Source organism: Grampus griseus, assembly GCF_964374135.1.
Source record: "Grampus griseus genome assembly, chromosome: 1".
Lineage (NCBI taxonomy): Eukaryota > Metazoa > Chordata > Mammalia > Artiodactyla > Delphinidae > Grampus > Grampus griseus.
The window spans coordinates 139,958,104-139,984,920 of NC_139017.1; the positions used below are offsets into that span (position 1 = coordinate 139,958,104).

The 26,817-nt window shown below is 36.3% G+C and overlaps 1 protein-coding gene across 2 annotated transcripts in view; it reads right to left on the reverse strand.

Annotated features, from left to right (window-relative positions):
• ZFYVE9 (zinc finger FYVE-type containing 9) overlaps window positions 1-26,817 on the reverse strand; it is a 133,444-nt gene that overhangs the window by 77,910 nt on the left and 28,717 nt on the right. For both annotated transcript variants that reach the window (XM_082675401.1, XM_082675402.1), the window contains exons 4-6: window positions 4,492-4,591; window positions 1,868-2,044; window positions 113-282 (exon numbers count right to left, since the gene is read on the reverse strand). In XM_082675401.1, the coding sequence (XP_082531527.1) occupies window positions 113-282; window positions 1,868-2,044; window positions 4,492-4,591 (447 nt within the window). The remainder of the gene's footprint in view (window positions 1-112; window positions 283-1,867; window positions 2,045-4,491; window positions 4,592-26,817) is intronic.

Consider the following 26,817-nt stretch of genomic DNA (forward strand, 5'->3'; position numbering starts at 1 on the left):
AGTCTATGGCGTTCCAAAGAAAGGTCAGTCAACCTAGAAAAAGACAAGACAGAGGCAGAACAGTGCTGAGTAAAGTAAGTACTCAACTTTAGTTGCTGTTTTGTTTTCTTACCTCTGCTGATAGGGGACTGGTAGTTACTGGCTTGACTGGGTCATGTGACACAGCCAGGGTTCCTGCAGAGGAAGTTCCATTCATGGTTAATTTGGCTGCATCAGCAACTTCTCCATTAGGCAAGATCCCATCAGCAAACCAAACTCGCCTCTGCTCTCTGGGCTGAGCCACTTGAGGAGCCAGAAAAATAAAACAGGTAACACTGTGACATTGATAGGGTTTCTAACATCAAGAAGAGAAGGTCACCAATCTCAGATGTACAAAGAAATCACTATTTAGCATTTTATACTTCTAAATATAATTGTAACTGTATAAAAGTGGTTATAAATTAATAAAAATACACATTTAAATATACTCCTTACTTCTGTAATTTATATGTAAAGATTTAAAACACTTCGCTTTAAAGCATTAAATATGCCTATGATTATGTCACATACTCTGTCCCATATCACTAACAGAGAAACTAGGGAAGGTGTTTGAAGTGCCTAGGAAATAAACTAATAGCCCGGAAAAAATATCTAGAAATAGACATCCACAGCTCCTAAAAGTATGAGGTTTCTGTAGGAATAAAATATCTAGAAAAGTGATATGGTATTTTTAAAAGGCAAAAGATGCCCTGAAGAATGTTGAAGAATTATTAATTAATAAAAGAAGAGTTGGCACAGATATGTAAGAATTGGGAAGCAAACTGACCAGATCTTTGGCTAAAGTGTAACTGAAGAAGAAAAAGACTGAGCCGGCAGTGCAGATAGTGAAATGCAGTAGTCTGCATTTTAGTAAAAGGATGGGGAAAAGCTGGAAAACTGAGTCTGACGAAATGATCTCTTTAAATCCAGTTTTGAAAATCAATTCAAACGGCCAAAACAAAGAGAGACCAGGGAAGAACAACAAAAACAACAAATGAAGTAAAGAGAATAAAGATTTTAAGAACGAAAGCCTGAGCTCAGAAGAGTATGATAATGTCAATAGAAGTTTTTGATCTTCAAAAGGGGAGGGCTATTTTACAAGGGGAAAGGAATATTGCTAGACAAAAAGATACGAAATTAATGAAAGAAGACAGAGTTTAATTATCAGGGGAGACTTCTTGACAGATCATTTTAAGGAAATATTTGTTATTTTTACTATTGATAATCCCCTGAACTTACAAAGTGCCTTTCATCTGACAATATCATAATCATAAAGATATAATAAACTAAAATAAGTTGAGCCTATGATTTTCTACCTATCATATGATATAATCAGAATTAAAGTTCTGGATTTTATAAATGTCTGTGTACCTAACACAGTATTTTCATATTTTTACAGGAACAGATTAAAAATGAAAAGAGAAAATGGCAATATATATTCCAAAAGGCAATACTAGAATGGGCTGGTCAGAAAAAAGAATTCTTATTTTCATCACTTACTAAATTCCTGCAAAGAACACTATGGTAGGCATGACGCTAGGATTTTGCAGGCTGATTTCAAATTCTGCAACTCTTTTCAAATAAAAGCAAAGTAATTACTCCATTCTTAAGTTGGAGAGGGTACTGGCATATTTTTAGAGGTGCCTCCAAAATATCAGGCAACACAATATTCTTCTTTACTTGCCCAGAAATAGTCTCAACACATTTCTCACCTTGTTCTTCCACTTTAAGAACCACCCAAAGGGACTTATCTGCAGTGTGTTAAAGACTTGTGATGTAAAATCACATCAGCACCTTTTCAGAGGAACTTGGTGAGGAAAAAGAGAGAGAATAGCACATGATCCCCTACCTTCTGCTCCAGGGTGCTTTAAAACTCCCACAGGTACCATCACAGTGGGAGGTGGAGAGCTCAGGGCTCCTGAGGCCTGAGCTTGCTGCAAGGGAGGGATAGTAGAACAGTATTCAGCAGGATTGTTAGGGTTAGGGCTCTGGCTTGAGGCACTCATCATGTTCTCCCAGGCTTGAGCTAAAGCAAATACAGACACAATCAATGTGAATGGATTGCAAAATATGGACATCAAGACCTCCACAATACTGGATAAATAATGTAGTTCCTCCTAATTAACACTCATAGTATGTCTCTCTTCCAGCTAGTGAAGGTATTAAGGAGATAGGTGATTTTATTCAATAAAGGAGACCATGTAGTTAAGTAAGCTATTTGGAAGCAACAAATAAGAATTACATGATACTTCTGATATAAACTGATAGCGGATCAGTCTGAGGTTAATGACTAGGCCCCTGGCTTCTTTAAAGGGGACCATATACTCCCTTAAGAGGGAGTAAAACAACATTAAATTTATTAAGGACTTGCAACTGGGATAGCATTTAGACATTCCTGGTGGGTAGGGCAGGTTTAATATTCAATGCATTTTATAAAATTCTGTCAAAAATCAAAATCAGGGGCTAAAATAACATAACTCCACTATATGATATCTTTTGATTCATTTCTAGGTTTTTACGCTCTTCTTAGTTGAGGTAAAATCTCATTTTAAAAATTCTGAAGCCTAAAGCTCAGGAGAACACATCTCAACATTTCCGTGAATTTTGCTTTTGTGCAATCATTACCCTGTGTAAAAGTATCCATCAAAAACAACCATTTCACATCTTTGGTGTGTCTCAAAAGCACAGGACCCATTTGAACATGAAAATGTGCCAATATCACATAAGTGCCATCAACCAATATGAATGATCACAAATGTGTTAAGGTTCTGTATACTCTATAATTTTACTAACTAAATACTGACATATCAACTATTGTTTTTAAAGTAAATAGGATGAAAGATACTACAGAAATGAAAGATATAAATTTTATCTTCTGGGTTCAGGTAATATCACATGCCCAGGAATAGAAACCACCCAATTTTTGGAGCATCTTTTTAAAAATCTCATTCTACATCAAAGAATGATCCATAAGATTTTGAATACTTATTGCCTCCAAACTGCAGGACAAAGCTAGAAACAACAGCTATGTTCCTTTGAAAGCACTGGCAGGAAGAGGGAAGGAAGAGAAAAGGAGAAAGGGGAAAAGGGATAGGGAACACTGAAAAGCATCAAATCAAATATTCAGTAAAAGACCAGGCTAAGCCATGCGAGAGGAAAAGACGTTGGAAAAACCACAAAAAGTAGATTATTTTAGGATCCCCTTGTTAAGGGCATCCTTGGCTTAATAAAAAGTAAGTATTCCATATGAATCCTCTGCCATTTCCTTCATCTTTAGCTATGCCAAGTTAAAAAAAAAAAAAAAAAGCCATCAAGTTGGAAGACCTCAACAAATAAAAGAGGTATCAGGTATTGAAATTAAGCAGCATGCTCTTATCTGTGGATGAATATCCAAAAATGAAATCATCACTGAGTGAAATAACCACCATCTGAAAAATGACCCGTAAGAGTAAAGAGAATGAATTCATATTTGATCAAAATTATAAGAATTCAGAAATGGGAGGAAATTGGGTGGACCATAGGAAATTAGAACAGATCAGATTAAATGACATGCAATAGGTTAATAAGGAAGCAACAGGAAAACATCACTATGAGCAATGCAGACACACAGAGCAGGAGGGGCCTTGAGCAGATAAGTTTCAGCCTCCAGGAGACACATTATCCTGGCACAAGCAGCAGTGGTGTCTAAGTTCAACATTTTATGTCTATTAGTAACTGTTCTGGCAACTGTACAAAGATGCACTCAAAGAGAAAATACTATACAGCCTAATCAATTTTATTGTATCTCTTTACAAGAATACTCTGGGGGGCGGGGGTTGTCTGTTTGGGGAGTTTTGTTTTAACTAAAATGCCCTTGGATTTATTTCCAGTCCTGCAAAAGGTGAACACTGGCTAAGCTATATTTACCTTCTCCTGGCCATATTCTTTTACCACATAAGTAAATTAAAAACTATTACTCTTATGACAAATCTAAGTAGTATTAAGATGATAAGTGACAGAAAAATGCAATTTTCTATTTGATTCGAGATGCTAAAATATTTTTTAACAAGATGAGTGAACCAAAGTGTCAATAAGAATGTGTTCTAAATTATTAAGATATTCCCTAGAAAGAGAAAGCTTCCCTTAAAAGGAAAACATCAGCCCAATTTTAATATTTAATCATCTCAGTGGTCAATAGCCCCCTCCCCACTCCCAGTCCAGTCATTTCACAAGAACATTAACAGCCACAGAGCACCAGATTTCCACAAGAATTTCCTTTTTTCCTACAAAACTTACCTGACTTTAGCATGTATTCATTAAATTAGGCACAGGAATTCCGAAATGCTAAGGTATTTTTAAAATTTTCAGGTAAAGTTATGACATTTGAGAAGGTGAGCAACTTGTAGAGCAAGGAAGGAAAAAACAGTAGTCTCTTCAATGGAATTCTCTTGTTCCGTCTCAATAACTGTGAATTCAACCTGTTTTAATACTTACCATTCATTAGCACTGAATGGCAGATTACACATACTCTAGCTTCCTTTCTATCCATGTATAACAGTTTACATTTCAAGCTACAGCAGGAAGCACAGAAAACCTGCAGGAAAAAGAATATACTAAATTTACTTAGGATCACAGTATAAAGGAAGTAAACCAATACTGACCAACACTGAGAGACAGGGAACAGTACTAATACAACACTAAAAACTTCAAAGGAAAATGCAATTGAGGAAGCTGGGTACAAGACCCAATTCAAAAGCAAGAAAGAGATTAACATGTCTGTCAAAAATAAGGAAAGTGAAATTGCTGGCTGAGAACAAAAATCTCAGCCAAGATTACACACCAAATACATAGCAGGGGAAAAATATCTAAGCTGCCCTTAGGCAAAATTCCTGTACACAATATCACATAACATGGGCGTTTAGAACAGTAACATCTGCTATTTCTGTTTGAAGAGGCAATATAGCAGGTGAAATAAACAAAGACTGGGAATTCTGGGCTTTAACTTCTGTTTTTTTTACTGTCCTTATGTGCAGAATAATAATCATACCATCTGCTTTCACTGGTTTGCTATGAAGGCCAGGAAAGATCAAAATACACAACTCAATCATAAAAATATGCACAGCCCCAGCTACAGGGAATCAGAGCAGACAACCAAAAATTGGCCATGCCAATTTCCAGCACCTTATTTCCACTTTCCAGGGTCAGTTCCCGACAATCTTACTTTCTTCTTCCTTCCATACCAGGCAACAAGGATCGCCTTAGCTCCCTGTTAAGATTTATCTTCTTGAGAACTCATTAGTCCCTTATCACAGAGAGCTCCATACAGGCAGAAAGGTGTTCCCAGTAGTGTAAATTTTACTAATCCAGTTTTTATGGACAGTATGTATCCTATATCTTACAAAGATGAAACAAGAGATGAGGTCCTATTAAAGACAAAGTGAGAGCAATCATCTATCTCTTCTTCTACTAGATGTAATTAATATACCTAGCTAACATTTACATTTTTCAGAGGCTTCACATTTTCAAAGTAACTCTGTGCTACAGGGAGAACAGGGGATATATTATCCTTATTTTCTATCAGAGGAAACTAAATTTGGATGGTTAAAAGACTTGCTCAAGTTCACAGTATGAATACTAGGCACTTTACATACATGTATTATCCTATTCAGCCTCATAAATTCTATGAAGGCACTCATTTATAATTAACAGAGTTAAATAAACAAAGCTGAAGAAAAACTGCTCTGTCATACAGCTAGTAGGTTACATAAAAAGTCTCCAAAGGCTCTGTTCTTAACCACTATGTAATGCTGTCTCATACTATTCATGTATCATTTTGAGACTTTGATTTTTCCTTCTCCATCACTATGACCACATCCAGTCAGTCACTAAGTCCTGTTGTTCTCTCTCTTAAATGGTTCTCCCCAAACCCCACCTCTTCCTCTCCATCCTATGCTGCTGCCTTTATTCAAGCCTTTATTATATGAGGCCTAGAAGATCATCAAAATCTATTATCTGTCCTCCTAACCTTCAGATGTGTCTGTCCAATTATCTTTCACACAAATGCCAAATGATAGAACTTCCTAAAAATTAAATTGAATTGTTAATATTGAAATCCTTCAATAACCTTTCTAATCAAGAAGTAAAACCAAGAAGCCTTCATTCACTCACTTATTCCACAAATATTTGAGCTTTGATTATGTACTGGGCACTGGGCTACCCTATTGGGTGTAGCAGTGAACAGAACAGATATGGCCCTTGCTTTTGTGGAATTTACAGTCTACAGAGGTTATAATCTAAAATCAAATAATAACACAAGTGAGTGTAAAATTACTTGCTTCAAAAGAAGTACATGGTAAAATAAGATCATGTAATCTAGGTTTTACCTAGATTGGCAGGGTCAGGGAAGATTTTATTTAGGAAATGACAGAGATAAAATCTGAAGTATGGGTAAGTTTTCTATGCATAAAATGGTACCAAGGAGAGAAACAAGAGTAAGCAGAAGAAATACCATGTGCCAGGGTGCCATCAGAGTTAGAACATGGCTCTTTCAAGAAACTAAAAAGGGTTAATGTGGCTAGAGACCCTGAGAGTTAAGGGATGCATGCAATGAGACGAGGCCAGACCAAGCGAAGGTTCTCTAGGTTGTATTAACAGTTTTGGTCTTTTTAACAGAGCAATGGGAAATCACTTAAATGTTTTAATCAAAGAAAAAGACATGATCAGATCTGCATGGCTGCAACGTGGGGGAAAAATAGAGGGGACCAAGAATAAATTTGGGATGGTTCAACATAAAAAATCAATAGAGGGCTTCTCTGGTGGCGCAGTGGTTGGGAATCCACCTGCCAATGCAGGGGACACATGTTTGATCCTTGGTCTGGGAAGATCCCACATGCCACGGAGCAACTAAGCCCGTGCGCCACAACTACTGAGCCTGCGCTCTAGAGCCCATGAGCCACAACTGCTGAGCTCATGTGCCACAACTACTGAGGTCCACGCGCCTAGAGCCTGTGCTCTGCAACAGGAGAGGCCACTGTAACGGGAAGCCTAAGCACCTCAACAGAGAGTGGCCCCTGCTCGCCGCAGCTGGAGAAAGCCCGCGCGCAGCAATGAAGACCCAACATAGCCAAAGATAAACAAGTAAAATAAATAGATTTTTAAAAAAGAAAAAAAATCAATATAATACACATTAACAGGATGAAGGGGAAAAAACATGTGATCATATCAATTGACGCAGAAAAAGCATTTGACAAAATGCACTCTTTCATAATAAAAACAATAAAAAAAACTACAAGTAGAAGGAAACTACCACATCATAGTAAAAGCCACGTATGAAAAACCCACAGCAAACATCATACTCAAAGGTAAAATACTGAAAGCTTTTCCTCTGAGATCAGGAACAAGGCAAGGATGCCTGCCTTCACCTCTTCTATTCAACATGGTACTGGAAATTCTAGTCAGAGTAATTAGGCAAGAAAAATAATAATAATAAAAGGCATTCGAATTGGAAAGGAAGAAGTAAAATTATCTCTGTTTGCAGATTATGTGATCTTGTACGTGGAAAACCCTAAAGATTCAACAAAAAAATGTGTTAGAACTAATAAATGAATTCAGCAAAGTTGCAGGATACAAAGTCAATAAACAAAAATCAGTTGTATTTCTATACATACTAATAATGAACAATCTAAAAAGGAAATTACAAAAACAATTCCATTTACAATAGCATAAAAAATAAAATATCGCATGGATAAAATATTTGTGCTATATATAATGGACAAAGGGCTAAAATCCATAACATATAAAGAGCTTCAATAAAGTAATAAGAAAAATACAAGTACCTCCAAGGAAAAACAGGCAGAGAACTCACAGAGATAAATTCACAGAAAATTAAATAAAATAGCCAATAAATAAAGAGATACTAAGTATCACTAGTGACAAAATAAAAATTAAAGAATGAGATATTCTTATTCTATGGTACAGGCAAAGTATTTTCGGTTTTTTTTAAAACTGACATCATTCAGTGGTGGAGAGGGCTTAGAGAAAAGAGGAACCTTCTCCCATATCCTGCTGATGGTAGCATAAATTGGTAGGCTAATTTAACAATATCTTTAAAATTTTTAAGTGTTCATTTCCTTGGACTCAGTACATGCAATTTAAAAAATTTATCCTACCAAAAAAACCCACATATGCAAAGAGGTGTATACAAGAATTATCTCTGTATACTTTGTAATCGCCGAAAGTTGAAAACAACCTGAATGTTCATCAGGAAGAAGAGGAATGGTTAAACCGCAGTATAACCATAAAACCTAATGCAATTCATGCTGTTAAAAAGAATGAGATAGGGGCTTCACTGGTGGTGCAGTGGTTAAGAATCCGCCTGCCAATGCAGGGGACACAGGTTCGAGCCCTGGTCGGGGAAGATCCCACATGCCGCGGAGCAACTAAGCACGTGTGCCACACTACTGAGCCTGCACTCTAGAGCCCACGAGCCACAACTACTGAAGCCCATGCGCCTAGAGCCCCTGCTCTGCAACAAGAGAAGCCACCGCAATGAGAAGCCCGCACACCGCAACGAAGAGTAGCCCCCGCTCACCACAACTAGAGAAAGCCAGCGCACAGCAACGAAGACCCAACGCAGCCAAAAATAAATTTTAAAAATAAATAAATTTTAAAAATGAGATAGTCTTTATGTACTGACTGTCATGGAAAAGTAACAGTCAAGTTGGGGATGAGAGTTGGATGGAAATAGGGGCTTTTTCTTTCTCTCCTTTTACTTTACATAAATTTTGTAGGTGTTGGATTGGGATCTTTTAACTTTGAGTAGAGCTTCTTCTGTATTAAAAAAAATAGAGGAAAAAAGAATATTAATTGGTGCCATGGGTTGAATTGTATCTCCCCCAAATACATAAGAAGTCTTAATGCTTATTACTTCAGAATATGACATCATTTGGCGATAGGGCCTCTACAGAGATATACAAGTTAAGATGAAGTCATTAGGGTGGGATCCTAATCCACGAGGACTGGTGAACTTATAAAATGGGCAATTTGGACACAGCATGCTTACAGGGAGAATACCATGCGAACATAAAGACAACCATCTATAAACCAAGGAGAGAGACACGGAACAGATCTCTTCCTCACAGTCCTCAGAAGAAACCAACCCTATCACCACCTCCATCTCAGCCTTCTAGCCTCTGGAATTGTGACACAATAAATTCCCTTTGTTTAAGCCACCCAGTTAGTGGTATTTTCTTGCAGCAGCCCTAGCAAACTAGCACAGTTGTGAACTTTCAGAAGTAGAGGACTCGTGCTTTGGGAAAACAACATCAAAAAAGAATGAAAAAAACCCCAAAAACAAAGATACCTTTTTAAAAGCACGAGCTAGGGTGCAGCAGAATGCAGTTAAACAGAAGGAACCAAGAATACCCATCCTTGCCAATATCCCACAGGCTTATGAACAGTGTTGAGGGAATCCTTTACACTTCCAATGGGCTTAGAGAAAGACACAGTAGTTAGAAAAGTGGATAACTTGCCAAGAGACTACCTGGAATGGCAAAGAAATGGCAGACAGGCAAAGGTTTACATTTCTGTGGGATTACCCATGCCACAGAACTACATGAAATTGAGTGTAACATAACAGCACAAAACTACTGGACAGTGCCTATGACTGACATATCAATAGATAGTGTACTACAATATAAAATGAAAGAGAGACCTGGAAACACTGACCCTCATTCTCAAAAAGACAAAGATTATGATATAATAAGACCCTCAGGTCATTAGAATTAGTACCATGGAAAAGATGGACAGAATCTAAGAGATATGAACCGACTGAGAAAGGGTTAATAATCCTGGATTTTAAATTACTGGATAATATTGGATTTGCCTAGAAGACCAAGATGAAATTGTCTGCCATGAGCCAGGTCAGTCAGTGTTTCTCAACAAAGGCAGTCTTGACATTTTGGGTGGGCCAATTCTTCACTGGGCAGCATTGTCCTGTTTAACACAGGACATTTAGCAGTCCTCGTCCCAGATTACTAAATGCCATTAGTGACTCTAGTCATTATGACCACCAGAAATAACCCACCACATTCCAAATATCATCTAAGTATCTTCCTTAGTTCTCTGAGCTATAGGCTCAGATGAGTAAAGTCAGTTCTAGAAATGAAGAGAATTATATATTTGTACATGTGAACTTCTTATATTGCTGAAGTATCAGACCATATACCTTCATTACCATAACTAACACAATCTATTGCATTTATCTAACTTATTCTCCATTTTCCCAAACTACAATGTAAATTCCATGGAACAATGAATGAAAGTATTGTTAATACTGATATCACAGTGCCTGAAATAACATAGGTACTCGATAAATGCTTATTGCTTCCTGGATTAGTAAAATGATTGCACAAACGAATATATGAATGGAGAAACAAACATTAATGTGCACTTATCAAGGAAGGGCTATATCATACATGCTCAAATTCACAACTTCAACAGTGACAAACACATTTTAAGCAGTTTATTAATAATAGTGACCTCAAGTTTTATAGGCCAAATGGTTATGAATGATCTTAAATGACAGGATCTGTATGATCCAACTAACTGTAAAGAGACAAATTATGATGATTTATAATACATATGCTATATAATATTCCAGCGAAATATTGGTTAAAATGTTCCGTTTGTGTGTAATTTTCTTTAATGTGGCACTTCTGGGTTCCAATCTCAACTTTATCATTCACTAGCCAAATAATTTTATGGGAATAATTTAAAATCTCTGAGCCTCAGTTTTTCCTCATATGTAAAACTGAAATATTAATATCCTCCATGTAAGGTTTTTATGAAGATTAAATGAGATAACCCATGTAAAATGTAGCACATTATAGGTACTAAATATATGATGGTGCCCTTACATCCCTTTCCTTTTAAAATTTCCCACTCATGGCTTTCCACATAACAAACCCTACTACAAAATTTATGCACAAGCTTCATATTCAGTACCTTTTTTTGTGCCTATTTATACCCCCTTACAAATGTGAATAACACTCCACTCCAATTCTTGAAAATTCAAATCATCAAATGCTCACTTATTTCTTTCCAAATTAGAAAGTAGAAAGAATGATGTCCCAAGTCTTCAAAAAGCCCTGTAATTATGACAGAAATAACTGCCTTGCAAGAACAAATACCAGGAGAGGAAAGTGCTTGTGACTGACCAATATCCAGCCACTCACAAAGACCAGTGACAGTAATAACTTGTAAAAATTCTTAAGTGCAAAAGAGTACTTTACCCTTGCATATTAACAAATACCAAAATCAATGTAATAAGAACTAAAGCAGTTCAATCAGATTCGAACCCTGCTTCTGTCTAAACACCTGCTGCAACTTTGCTGTTATTAATTGAAAACAATAATTATCAGAGTCATTTTAAGAGTGTATCTGGCTCCAAAGGGTCCCTGACCAAACCTTCAAACTTTATTTCCAAGTGAGGCTATATAAACAGAAAGAGTTGTAAGAAAATAAGATTCAACATAAAACCTTAAACTTGTATGAAGTTATCAGATTCATATCCTTTACTATACTCTGAATTAATTTTTTATATATCCTGTTATTACCTTGTAAATAACACACTTATAATGCATTATAAGAGAAATACGTGGGTTAAAAGTGCTAATTTGTAAAAAGGCAAGCAATTAAAACATACCCCTATTTTTGTAACCATACTCTGGTCATTTTTGATTTAAAAAATTTTTTATTATAGAAATTTTCAATCATATAAAAGTATACATAACAGCATAACAAAACCCCAAGTGCCCATTACCCAGGTGAGACCGTTATCAAAGTCAATCCTCACCCACTTCTCCCCCATTTAATCATTCTGAAATACATTTCAGGTATCATTTAATCTTTAAATATTTCAATATATAATCTCTGAAACATAGGGACTATTTTAACATAACAAAACCACACACCTTAAAAATGAACAATTTCTTAATATCAAATATCCAAGCAGTATCAACATTTTAAAAAGTCACATATATATTTTTAATAGACTTTATTTTTTAGAGCAGTTTGGGGTTCACAGCAAAATTAAGCTGAAGGTACAGAGATTTTCCATATACCCCCTACCCCGGCTACGTGCCTAGCCTCTGCCATTATCAGCATCCCCCACCAGAATGGTACATTTTTTACAATCAATCAATCTACACTGATACATCATTATCACCTAAAGTCCATAGTTACATGAGGGTTTACTCTCGGTCTTATACATTTTATGCGTTTGGATAAATGTATAATGACTTTTATGCACCATTATAGTATCATACAGAGTACTTTCACTCCCCTAAATATCTGTGCTCTGCCTATTTATCCTTCCCTCTCCACTAACCCCTGTAAATCACCAATCTTTTTGTCTCCATAGTTTTGCCTTTTCCAGAATGTAATATAGTTGGAATCATACAGTATATAGCCCTTTCGGATTGGCTTCATTCACTTAATAATATGCATTTAAGATTCCTCCATTTCTTTTTAAGGCTTGATAAGCTCATTTCTTTTTAGCACTGAATATTCCTTTTTTTGGATGTACGACAGTTTATCCATTCTCCTCCTGAAGGACATCTTGGTTCCTTTCAAATTTTGGCAATTGTGAATAAAGCTGCTATAAACATTCACGTACAGGTTTTTGTGTGAACATATAAGTTTTCAACTCATTTATATAAATACCTAGGAGGATGATTGCCAGACTGTATGGTAAGCCTATGTTTCTCTTTGTAAGAAACTGCCAAACTGTCTTCCAAAGTGGCTGTACCATTTTGCGTTCCCACCAGCAATAAATGAGAGTTCCTGTTGCTCCACATCCTCACCATCATTTGGTGATGTCAGCATTCTGGATCTTGACCATTCTAATAAGTGTGTAGTAGTTGTTGTCTTAATTTGCATTACTCTTATGACGTGGGCAACTATTCATGTGCTTATTTGCCATCGTATATCTTCTTTCATGGGGTGTCTGTTAAGGTCTTTGGCCCACTTTTAAATTGAGTTGTTTGTTTTCTTATTGAGTTCTCTGTATATTTTGGATAACACTTCTTTATTGGAAATGTCTTTTGCAAATATTTTTCCCCAGTCTTTGGTTTGTCTTTTCATTCTCTTCACAAGTTATTTCACAGAAGTTTTTAATTTTAATGAAGTCCAGCTTATCAATTCTTATCATGGATTGAGCTTTTGGCATCTAAAAACTCATCACCAAATCCAAGGTCATCCAGATTTTCTCCTACATTATCTTCTAAGAGTCTTATATTTTTGCATTTTACATTTAGGTCTGTGATCTATTTTGAGTAAATTTTTGGGTAAGGTGTAAGATCTGCATCTAGACTCAATCTGTTGCAGATGCCCAGTTTGCCCATTGTATTGCCTCTGTTCCTTTGTCAAAGGTAAGTCAACTATATTTCTGTGGGCCTTTTCCTGGGATCTCTCTTCTGTTCCACTGATCTGTCTGTCTATTTTTTTGCCAATGCCAAACTGTCTTGCTTACTACAGCATTATAGTAAGTCTTGAAGTCTGGTGGTGCCAGTCTTCCAACTTTATTCTTCTTCAATACTGTGTTGCCTACACTGGATTTTTAGTCTCTATATACAAACATTAGATTCAGTCTGTGGATATACACTAAATAACTTGCTGGAATTTTGGTTGGGATTGGGATTGCACTGAATCTATAGATCAATCTATAGAACTGACATCTTGACAATATTGCGTATTCCAATCCATGAACATGGAGTATCTCTCATGAGAGTTCTGTAGTTTTCCTTACATAAATCTTGTACATACAACATATTTTGTTAGATTTATACCTAAGTATTTAGTCTTGGGGGTGCTAACATCAATGATATCATGTTTTTAATTTCGATTTCTAATTATTCATTGCTGGTATATAGGAAAGCAACTGACTTTTGCATATTAACCTTATTATCTGGCACCCTTGCTGTAATCACTTATTGGTTCCAGGAGGGGTTTTTTTGTCAATGTTTTCAGATTTTCTACATAGATGATTATGCTATCTGTGAACAAAGACACGGGTTTATTTCTTTCTCCCCAGTCTGCATACCTTTTATTTCCTTTTCCTGTCTTATTGCCTGAGCTAGGACTTCCAGTACAAATGTTGAAAAGCAGTGGTGAGAGGGCACATCTTGCCCCATTCACGATCTTCGTGGGAATGCTTCAAGTTTCACACTATTTATTATATCAGCTGTCAGTTTTTTGTAGATGTTCTTTATCATGTTGAGGAAGTTCCTCTCTCTTCCTTATCTACGAAGAGTTTTTATAATGAATGGGTGTTACATTCTGTCAAATGGTTTTTCCTGCATCTGTTGATGATCACATGATTTTTCTTCTTTAGCTTATTGATGTGATGGATTAAAATTAATTAATTTACTAATGTTAAACTAGCCTTGCATAACTAGGATAAATCCCACTCGGTCATGGTATATGATTATTTTTATACACTGTTGGATTCAATTTGCTAATATTTTGTTGAGGATTTTTGCATCTATGTTCATGAAAGATATTGGTCCATAGTTTTCTTGTAATGTCTTTGTCTAGTTTTGTTATTAGAGGAATGCCGGCTTCACAGAATGAGTGTGGAAGTATTCCCTCTGGTTCTATCTTCTAAAAGAGATTATGGAGGAGTGGTATAATTTCTTCCTCAAATGTTTGGATTCAGCAGTGAACCCACCTGGGCTTGGTGCTTTCTGATTTGGAAGGTTATTAATTACCGACCCAATTTCTTTAATAGACATAAGCCTATTCACATTGTCTACTGCTTCTTGTGTGAGTTTTGGCAAATTGTGTCTTTCAAGGGATTGGTCCATTTCTTCTGGGTTACCAACTTTGTGGACATAGACTTGTGCACAGTATTCCTCTATTACCCTTTTAATGGAATGTGTAATGATGTTCCTTCTTTCATTTCTGATATTAGTAACTTGTGTCCACTCTTTTTTCTTAATGAGCCTGTCTAGAGGCTTATTAATTTTATTGCTCTTTTCAAAGACCAGCTTTTGGTTTCACTGATTTTTCTCTACTGACCTCCTGTTTTCAATTTCATTGATTTCTACTCTGATTTTTAATATTTCTTTTCTTCTGATTATTTTGGATTTAATTTGCTCTTCTTTTTCTAGTTTATTAAGGTGGACACTTAGATGACTGACTTCAGATCTTTCTTTTCTAATATATGCATTCAATGCTGTATGAGTCTTATATTTTTAATATAGTGTTTTTATTAAGCTTTTATGAATATATTTAAATTTTTAATTTTATTTAGTTTTTTAATGTTATACTTGAATCAAGAATCAAATAAGGTCCACACTTTATGACTGGTGAATTTGTCTCAAGTCTCTTTTAATATATAGGTTCTCCTTCAAAAATATTTTACTGAAGGGAGTTCTCTGGTGGCCTAGTGGTTAGGATTCCGGGCTTTCACTGCTGTGGCCCATGTTCAACCCCTGGTCAGGGAACTGAGATCCCACAAGCCACATGGCCAAAAAAAATAATAATAATTAAAAAGATTTTTAAAAATTTTAAAATAGTGTATGATACAGTGTTTTTTAAAAAAAAAACAACCACAAAGATTTTATTGAAGAAATTGAGTCATTTGTCCTGTACTTTCCCACAATCTGGATTTCATTGATTGCCTTCTTGTGGTGTTGTTTAACGTGAGTTTCTCTCTGTATTTCCTAAAATTGATTGCAAAATCTAGACATTTGATCAGACTTGAGTTTGACTTTTTTGGGCAAGATTATTTTACAGATCCTGACTTGTTTTTAATTGAATCAATATTAAGAACCACTCTAAGAATTAAAAACAGAGAGGAAAAGAGAATAATTATCCAAAATTCCACCAAACAAAATGATCCATTTTCAGTTTTACACATTCCTCTTAGATATACTTATTTGTATGCCCAAGAATAATCTTTATAATTAAAAACAAAGTATAACTATGAGTTTGCATTTTATTTTACTCATACATCATCATAAGCATTTTCCATACAGCTTTATAAAAATTTTTAATGGTGGAATCAAATTACATTATTATATTTAACTTATCACTATCCAATTTTGTACAGAAATTATTTCAAATTTATTTGCTATTTTAAGTAACACTAGGGCTTCCCTGGTGGTGCAGTGGATAAGAATCTGCCTGCCAATGCACAGGACACAGGTTCGATCCCTGGTCTGGGAAGAGTCCACATGCCACGGAGCAGCTAAGCCCGTGTGCCACAACTACTGAGCCTGTGCTCTAGAGCCTGCGAGCCACAGCTATGGAAGCCCGCATGCCTAGAGCCCGTGCTCCGCAACAAGGGAAGCCACCACAATGAGAAGACTGCGCACCGCAATGAAGAGTAGCCCTGGGGCTTCCCTGGTGGCGCAGTGGTTGAGAGTCTGCCTGCCAATGCAGGGGACACAGGTTCGTGCCCCGGTCCGGGAAGATCCCACATGCCGCGGGGCGGCTGGGCCCATGAGCCATGGCCGCTGAGCCTGCGTGTCCGGAGCCTGTGCTCTGCAACGGGAGAGGCCACAACAGTGAGAGGCCCACGAACCGCAAAAAAAGGAGTAGCCCCGACTCGTCACAACTAGAGAAAGCCCTTATGCAGCAACACAGACCCAACACAGCCAAAAAAATTAATTAAATAAAATTTAAAAATTAAAAACAAAAAAGTAACACTAAAATGACCATCTTTTTGATTACAAACCTCGTTCTTCGGAATTACTTCCCCCAAAAGGAATTAATAACTCTAAGAATTGATACATATAGCTTTTTGAATATAATCATGCTGATTTCAACTTAACATCACCTTCATTGTGTATTATCAACATTTTCTGGTTTTTTGCTATTTAGGCATAATTTTAATTTCTACTTCTTAATATAAATTTAAATATTTCTCCACTGTTAATAACCCACTTAAACATTTCTTTTGCCCTTTTATATATTGAAAATGTAATGAATGCATTATATAGCAAAGACACATTGTTAGCTGACATCCTATAACCACCTTCTGATTTGTTTTGTCAAAGGAAGCACTGATTTAAGACTCAATATCCTAATCTGAGTTTTTCAATTAATTCTGTTTTGATTTAGAAAAATTGTGACCCACCTAGATGAAATGTACCGATTCCTAGAAACACAAAACCTACCAAGTCTGAATCAGGAAGAAATAGAAAATCTGAATACATCTATAGCAAACAGATTGAATCAGTAATCAAAAACCTCCTAACAAAGAAAAGCTCCAAATCAGAGGGCATCACTGGTAAATTCTACCAAACATTTTTTATGTTTTGGCCATGCTGTGTGGTATATGGGATCTTAGTTCCCGACCAGGGATCAAACCCATGCTGCCTGCAGTGGAAGCACAGAGTCTTAACCACTGGATTGCCAGGGAAGTCCCTACCAAACATTTAAGAACACCAAATCTTAAACTCTTCCAAAAAACTGAAAGGGAAGGAATATTTCCTAACTCACTCTATGAGGCCAGCATTGCTGATACCAAAGCCAGACAAATACAAGAAAACTAGAGACCAATATCCCTTTTGAACACTGATGCAAAAAATCCTCAACAAAATACTAGCAAACCAAATTCAGCAACACATAAAAAGGATTATATATTATAACCAAGTGGGATTTTTTTCCTTGAATGCAAGGATGGTTCAACAAAGGAAACTCAGTCAATGTAATACACAACATTAAATGAATGAAAAAAGATCCACATGATCACTGATACAGAAAAAGCACAACAAAATTCAACATGCTTACATGATAAATACACTAAACAAACTTAGAATAGAAGGAAAGTACCTCAACATAATAAGGGCCACATATAAAAAATCCGAAACTAACATCATATGTAACAGTGAAAGACAGAAAGCTTTTCGTCTCAGACAGGAACAAGACAAGAACATGCACTTTTGCCACTTGTATTCAAACTCAGTTTTGGAAGTTTAGCCAGAGCAAATAGGCAAGGAAACCAAATAAAAGGCATTCAAATTGGAAATTAAGAAGTAAAATTATCTCTGTTCAGAGATGGCACGTACAAAACCCTAAAGATTGCGCACACACACACACACACACACACACACACACACAACGTAAGAACTAATAAGGAAATTCAGCAAGGTTGCAGGATACAAAGTCAACACGCAAAAATCACTTGTATTTCTATACACTAAGAATGAACAAGCCAAAAGTAAGGTAAGTCAGACAGAGAAAGGCAAATACTGTATCATACGGCTTATATGTGGAGCCTAAAAAATAATACAAATGAGTGTACATGCAAAACAGAAACAGATCTAACAGATGCAAAAAACAAACTAGTGCTTACCAAAGGAGAAAAGGAGAGGGGGAGGGGAAAATTAGGGGTACAGGATTAAGCGATACAAACTACTATGTATAAATTAGATAAGCAATAAGGATATATTGCATAGCATAGGGAATCATAGCCACTACCTTATAATAACTTTTAATGGAGTATAATCTGTAAAAATACTGATTCATTATGCTATACACCTAAAATTAATGTAATATTGTAAATTAAGTATACTTCAATAAAAAAATTTTTAATAATAATGAACAAGGACTTCCCTGGTTGTCCAGTGGTTAAGACTCCATGCTTCCACTGCAGTGAGTGTGGGTTCGATCCCTGGTGGGGGAACTAAGATCTCACATGCCATGCGGTGCAGCCAAAAAAAAAAAAAAAAGTTAAAAAAAAAAAATGAACAAGCCAAAAAATGAAAGAAGACAATTCCATTTACAATAGCATGAAGAAGAATAAAATACTTAGGAATTAAATTAACTCAGAAAATGACAGACTTGTACACTGAAGACAACAGAAGATTGACAAAAAAAATTTCAAGAAGAAATGCCATGTCCGTGGATCAGAAGACTTAGCATTGTTAAGATGTCAATATTACCCAAAGTGATCTTCAGATCCAGTGCGATCCCTATCAAAGCCCCAAAGACTTTTTTTTTCAGAAACAGAAAAATCCATCCTTAAATTCATTCATAAGGAATCTCAAGGGATCCCAAACAGTCAAAATAATCTTGACAAAGAACAAAGTTGGAAGATTCATATTTGATGGTTTCAAAATTTACTACAAAGCTACAGTAATCAAAACAGTGTGATAGTATAAATAATGACACAAAGAAGAGAATAAAACAGAGAACACAGAAATAAACTCTCACATATATAGATAGTCAAATGATTTTTGACATGGGTGCCAAGACAATTCAATGGCAAAAAAAGTCTTTTCAACAAATGGTGTTGAGGGTCTTCCCTGGTGGTGCAGTGATTAAGACTCTGCACTCCGAATGCAGGGGGGCTGGGTTCGATCCCTGGTCAGGGAACTAGATCTCACATGCATGTTGCAACTAAGAGTTCGCATGCCACAACTAAGGAGCCCACCTGCTGCAACTAAGACCCAGTGCAACCAAATTAAAAAAAAAAAATGGTGTTGGGAAAACTAGATATCCACATTGAAAAGAATAAAAGAATGAAACTAGACTCTTACCTTACACCATATACAAAAATTAACTGAAGTGGATCAAACACCTAAATGTAAGTGCTAAAACTATAAAACTCTTAGAAAAAACATAGGGAAAATGCTTCATGACATTTGATCTGCCAGTGCTTTCTTAGATGTGACACGAAAAGCACAGACAACAAAAGAAAAAACAGGTAAGTTGAACTTCATCAAGATTTAAAACTTTGGGGCTTCCCTGGTGGCGCAGTGGTTGAGAGTCCACCTGCCGATGCAGGGGATGCAGGTTCGTGCCCCAGTCCGGGAAGATCCCGCATGCCGCGGAGTGGCTGGGCCTGTGAGCCATGGCCGTTGAGCCTGCGCGTCCGGAGCCTGTGCTCCGCAGCGGGAGAGGCCACAACAGTGAGAGGCCCACATACCGCAAAAAAAAAAAAAAAAATTTAAAACTTTGGTGCATCAAAGGGCGTTACTGACAGAGTGAAAAAGCAACTCAAGGAACGGGAGAAAATATTTGCAAATCAAGATATCTGATAGGAATCTGATATCCAGAATATATAATGAACTACCACTCAATAACAAAAACCAATACTTTATAAAGAAACACAGTCAACTTTCCATAAAGATATAATTAAAATAATAAGTTATCATTTAGGGATAACACACTATATACAGTGGTAGGTAACATATTTATTACTTCTAATATGCATAATTCATTCATTCAACAGATCTTTATTATATGTAATTGTGCAACTTAAGTGTTTTCACCTTTATTTTACAGATGATGAAAGTGCCTTGTGCCCAAGATCATGAAGAAGCTAATAAATGGCTGTGAAGTATTCTGAACCTAGGTTTGTTTAGAAATATTGATCTCTTCTGCTCATTACAATGCTCTTAACACCACAATTCAACCCACTTTCAGTCTGAGAAATTACTACCTCTCTGCTTCCCAAGGAGTATAGCCAGTGGCTATGTTTTAACACCAGAGGACAAAAAGACCTTGAGAAAATTGATCTCTGAAGTTATAAGCCAACAGATTATCTTAATGTAATTAAGGGTCTTATAAAGACCTTGTAATTCAGGGTCTTATAAAGGTTATTCTGTATTCACCACCAAAATTCCCAAATGCTAAACAAAACACTGTAATGCCAGTTATTCAAAAGTAAATTGCAACTAATTTAATATATAACTTCATTTAAAATAACAAATTGCCATCTAATAAAATACAAATCAGATATTTTTCACCCTTCTTTTTGAATGAAGTATAAAATTTGCTTCGAAAACGTGGTATAAATACAGATATTCCTCTCAGAAATGCTAAGAAAATAACATAAAAATCGCCATAAAACCTAACGAGTTTTTAATTTTTATGCTCTCCACTACACCTATGGGGAAAAAGCATGAGTTACACAGCCAAAAAAACCTTGGTTGGTTCATAGTATCTCAGTTTCTTCAACTGTAAAATAAGGATAATATCACCTTTTACAAAGGTTTACTAGAAAGAGTAAACTAGATAATAAACAAATTACAGAGTATGTACTAAATAAATGTTAGCTCCCTTCTGATTCTCTTTTAGCTGGCTGCCCAGGAACTCTGTGGTCATAGTCCCGGTGTTGCTAGAGAAGTGGCACTAGTACTACAGACCTCAGTTTCATCACTCTCTTATTCTGTTTGTTCCTAAAACCATTGCATATTGCTTTGGAGTGTGGACTCTGGAAGTCAAAGAATCTGAGTTTGATTCCTAACTCTAGTTATTGGCTGTGTGATTTTTGAACAAGTTAATCATTTTAGACCTATTGTCAAATGTGGATTATAACACTACCTACCTCATAAGGAGTTACATATATTAAATAGGATAAGATAAGCAGCTTTTAGAAAAGTGTCTAGCACATGATAAACACTCAATGAATATCACCTATCTCATTCTCCTTGCTGCCACTAGCACCACCATCACCATCTGTCTGCTTCCAACTGCAAAGCATCTGCAGCTTTGTAATTGTTTTGTTACTTATTTCATATACTTAAGATTTGTCATCTATAGAAACATGAACAGTATGTTTTAATAAAGTGGCCATTTTTCTACCTTTTTTTGCATCTCTTTGGTTAAAACCAGAACACTAAGCAATAAATAATTCTCACTGAATGAATCAATGAGTAAACAAATAAACGGAAATGGATGAACAGATGGCAACACAGATTGGCCCTATAGGACTTTACTTGTTTCTCCATTCAAAAGTGCTTGTATTGCTAAGATAATGTAACAAGCTCAAAATGTTTCCAAAGAAAAATACTGACCCTATCCCATGCAGTCAGGACTGGACTAGTATAAACTGGCTGAAAGTTTGATACAAAGTCTTACAGGGCTATGAAAATTTCAATTTTCTACTAGGCTTTACTTTCCCACTCCAATATAACTAATTCTCTTTTCTGAAACCTTCATCACCTATCCCTATTTCACCTTCTCTCAATGTTTGTATTTCCTATATGAAGTATGAGCCAAGGATATAGAAATTTCTTAATGCTCTCACCACTAAATACAAAAATCTACCTCTGTCTTTCCCCACCTTTCTTCCCCTTGTTGAAAACCTAACCCTCAATAGATGAATAAATCCCATCCCTTTGACCTTCTCAAAAACTTTTCTCTTCCTTTGATCAATCCCCTTTTTCTCCTAAAACAACTTGCCTAGAGGATCATTCATGATTTTATATAAATACAGTAGTATCTCCCATCCTTAAAAAAAATTCACCCATAATCACCATCTTCATTTAATAATTGCCCCAATTTTTTCTGTTCTCCCTTAGTAAAACCTGAAAAGGACATCTCAATCTCCTCACTTCTTATTCCATTTTCAACCCATTCTGGCTTCTGTATGCACAGCTCAACCAAGACTGCTTTTATCAATGACCCTGATGTAGTCAAGTCCAGTGGGTCCTTTCCTGTCCACATCTTGTTGACCCTGATCAGCATTTGGCATAGGTGATAATCCCTATCCTTTGACAAACTACATTCTTCTTTTGACTTCCGAGACAACACATTTTCTTGGTTTTCTGCCTGTCTCTCTGGCCACTCCTTCTCAGTCACTTGTACTGGGTCCTCCTTCTCCACTTGACCTCAGTGGCTCAGCCCTGGGCCCTTTCTCTTTCCTCTGTACACTCTTCCCTAGGTGAGCTCATCCATTCCCATGGCTTCTCTCTGCACTCCCTACATGAGCTGCAAAGGCCAACATGATCTATTCCCTGATCTCCTCTCCAACCTCTTTTTATGTGACCTCTCTTACTTGCTATACTTTAACCACACTGTATTCCTTTCAGTTTCTTGAATAGGTGCTTTCCTACCTCAGAGACTGTGTCCATGATGTTTACTCTTCCCGAAGCATTCTTCTCTCTGTTCTTTGAATGGCTGACTCCTCAAATTTCATGTATCACCTAAAACTTTGTCACTTCTCAGAGGACTTTCCAGACCTTCCTCCCCTTCTCCGTTTTTAATATTATCCCTCCTTGTTAATTTCCTTCATATCCCTTATCACAATTTGTAATTCTGTTTGTTTGCTTTTGGTTATTTCCACTGATCTTTACATGAGGGTAGGGATCATAATGTCATTAGTATAAACTCAGCACCCAGCACAGTGACAGACAAATAACAAGCACTCAGTGTTTGTTGAAAAAAGTAATGATCTGGGATTCATATATTCGTTCATTAACAAACATTTATTGAGCACTACGCTAGATGCTGGGGATACAAAGAGAAATCATAATCACAAGATTCTTACAGACAAACGGGGGAGAAAGACAAAGACAATACTGTATGATAAGTGTTATGACATGGATGAGACTGACTTTTAGCCAACACAGCCTTTTGAAGGGTGTGAATGGAAAATATTTTCTAGCTTCATTAGAACTCAAGATTAATCCAAAATGTTGATCCTGTTTTACCATGCCAGAATGGTTAAACTCATAAATGATAAGACAGGACAAACAGGTTTTCAGGCAGAGTATGAGGGAAACTAAATTACCATGCAATATTCTATTTAAAGCATCTGTTTCTTACTCTCACATCTATTGTTTCCCATCAATAGGTAAGTAAATAGACGATTAGGAAAATAAGCTTGTTTTGGTTTGAACCTATCTTTAGTAGGAAAAACATATATGACTAACTTAAAATATTTTCCAAAGTCCTTACATCCCTTATATTCTGTATTTGATGCCATCATCCAAAGTCTCAAGGTGTTGTATAAAAAGATGTTCTGCTGCATTAAGAGATATTATTCATTTCTTCATTTATCCAACTAATATTTAGTAAACACCTATTATGTGCTAAAGCTGTGGATACAGTAGCAATCAAGGCAGATAAGATCCTTACCCTTTTGGAGCTTTAGACTCAAAATAATAAACATGAAAATACATAAACAGAAAAATTGAAAATTCACTAGATCATTTCTAGAATTGATAATCAAGAAACAGCTAAATAATTCCACTGAAATACATTGTAAGTGTATAGTTTAATACTCAGATATTTGTGAAAGAATTTAAAGTGGATATGTCTAAGAAAATGAAAGTATCTGCAAAACAAATACCTGATAAAGAACTTGAATCAAAATATAAAAAAGAACTTTTAAAATTCAACAATAAGAAAACAAACAACCCAATTAAAAGATGGGCAAAAGATCTGAATAGACACTTCACCAAAGAAGATACACAGATGGCAAATAAGCATATGAAAAGATGTTCATTACCTTATGTCATTAGGAAGTTGTAAATTAAAACAAAAATGAGAGGGGACTTCCCAGGTGGTCCAAGTGGCTAAGACTCACGCTCCCAATACAGGGGGCCCAGGTTCGATCCCTGGTCAGGGAACTAGATTCCACGTGGCACAACAAAGAGTTCACATGCTGCACCTAAAGATCCAGCATGCCGCAACTAAGACCCGGGGCCACCAAATAAATAAATAAATATTTTTTTAAAAATGAGAAACTACACCTATTAAAATGTCTAAAATCTGGGAATTCCCTGGTGGCCCAGTGGTTAGGACTCCTTGCTCTCACTGCTGAGGGCAGAGGTTCAATCCCTGGTAGGGGAACTAACATCCCACAAGCCACATGGCATGGCCAAATAAATAAATAAATTAAATAAAATGTCTAAAGTCCAAACCTGACAAGACCAAATTCTGCTGAGGATGTAGAACAGCAAGAATTCTCATTCATTGCTGATGGGAATGAAAAAGTGGTACAGCCACTCTGGAAGACAGTTTGGCAGCTTCTTACAAAGAGAAACACAGGCTTACCATACTCTCCAGTAATCACACTCCTACATATTTACACAAACTAAAAACTTACATCCACTCAAAAACCTGCAATCACACTCCTACATATTTACACAAACTAAAAACTTACATCCACTCAAAAACCTGCACACGAATATTTATAACAGCTTTACTTATAATTGCCTAAAACGGAAATTAACCAAGATGTCTTTCAATAGCTGAATGAATAAACAAACTTGTGGTATACCCATACAATAGGACACAATTCAGCAATTTAAAAAAATGAGGTATCACGTCACAAAAAGACATGGAGGCTCCTTGACACTGGTTTCAGCAATGACCAAAAAAAGCAAAAATAAACAAGTGGGAGTACATCAAACTACAAACCTTCTACACAGTAAAAGCCATCAACAAAAAGGCAACATATGGAAAGGGAGAAAATATTTGAAAGTCATATATCTGATAAGGGGTTAATATCCAAAATGTACAAAGAATTTATACAACTCAATAGGAAGAAAACAAGCTAATTTAAAAATGGGCAGAAGACATGAATAGACATTTCTCCAAGAAGATATATTAATGTCCAACAGGTATGTGAAAAGGTGCTCAATGTCAGTAATCACCAGGGAAATGCAAATCAAAACCACAATGAGATATCAACTCATACCAGTCACAGTGGTTATTATCAAAAAGGCAACAAATAACAAATGTTGGCAAGGATGTAATAAAGAGAACCCTTGCACACTGTTGGTGGGAATGAAAATTGATACAGACGCTACAGAAAACAGTACAGAGGTTCCCAAAAAAAATAAAAATAGAACTATCATATGACCCAGAAATTCCACTTCTAGGTATTTATACAAAGAAAACAAAATTGCTAACTCAAATAGATACCTGCACCATCATGCTCACTGCAGCATTATTTACAATAGCCAATATATGGAAACAACCTAGGTGTCCATCAATAGATAAATGGATAAAGAAATTCTGGTATGTATTTATGTACGTATGTGTACACACACACACACACACACACACACACACACAAAATGGACTATTAGCCACAAAAAAGAATAAAATCTTGACATCTGCAACAACATGGATGCAACTTGAGGGCATTACGTTAGTGAAAATAAGTAAGACAGAGAAAGACAAATACCAGACAAGCTCACTTATATGTGGAACCTAAAAACTACCAAATCAAAACAAAACAACAACAAATAATGAGCTCACTGAATCAGAGAACAGATTGGTGGTAGTTGCCAGAGGTGGGGTGAGGATGTATGTGAAACAGATGAAGGTGCTCAAAAGACACAAACTTGCAGTTATAAAATATATAAGTCATAGGGTGTAGTGCATGCTATCCTAACTATACTTAATAATACTGTATTGCATATTTGAAAGTTGCTAAGAGAGTAAATCTTAAAAGTTCTCATCATAAGAAAATTTTGTAACTATGTATGGTACAGATGATAACTGGACTTACGGTGATCATTTCACAGTATATAAAATATATACAAATATCAAATCATTATGTCATACACCTGAAACTAATATAATGTTATATGTAAATTATACTCAATTTTTAAAAAGACCGGGAAGAATCTTCCCCACAGGGTCCTCCTTTTTCACGGCTGGTGGAGAGGAGGCCCTGACGGTGCCTGCTGGAGATGCCGCATTTGTAGTTGGGTAGTGGCCGTGCCCCTGGGACCATGACCCACTCTGTCACCCCCAGGACAGGAGGTGTTCCCAGACTGTTCCATGTGAGGGTCACCCTCCCGCCCCGCAAAGTGGTTGATTGTTGGAATGAGAAGAGAGCCACATTCGGTGTATATGACAACATCGGGATCCTGGGAAACTTTGAAAAGCACCCCAAAGAACTGATCAAGGGCCCCATATGGCTTCAAGGCTGGAAGAGGAATGAATTGCAGCGTTGTATCCGAAAGAAGAGAATGGTTGGAAATTGGATGTTCATTGATGACCTGCACAACCTGAACAAACGCATCAGCTATCTCCACAAATAATTTAACTGACGTGGAAAGT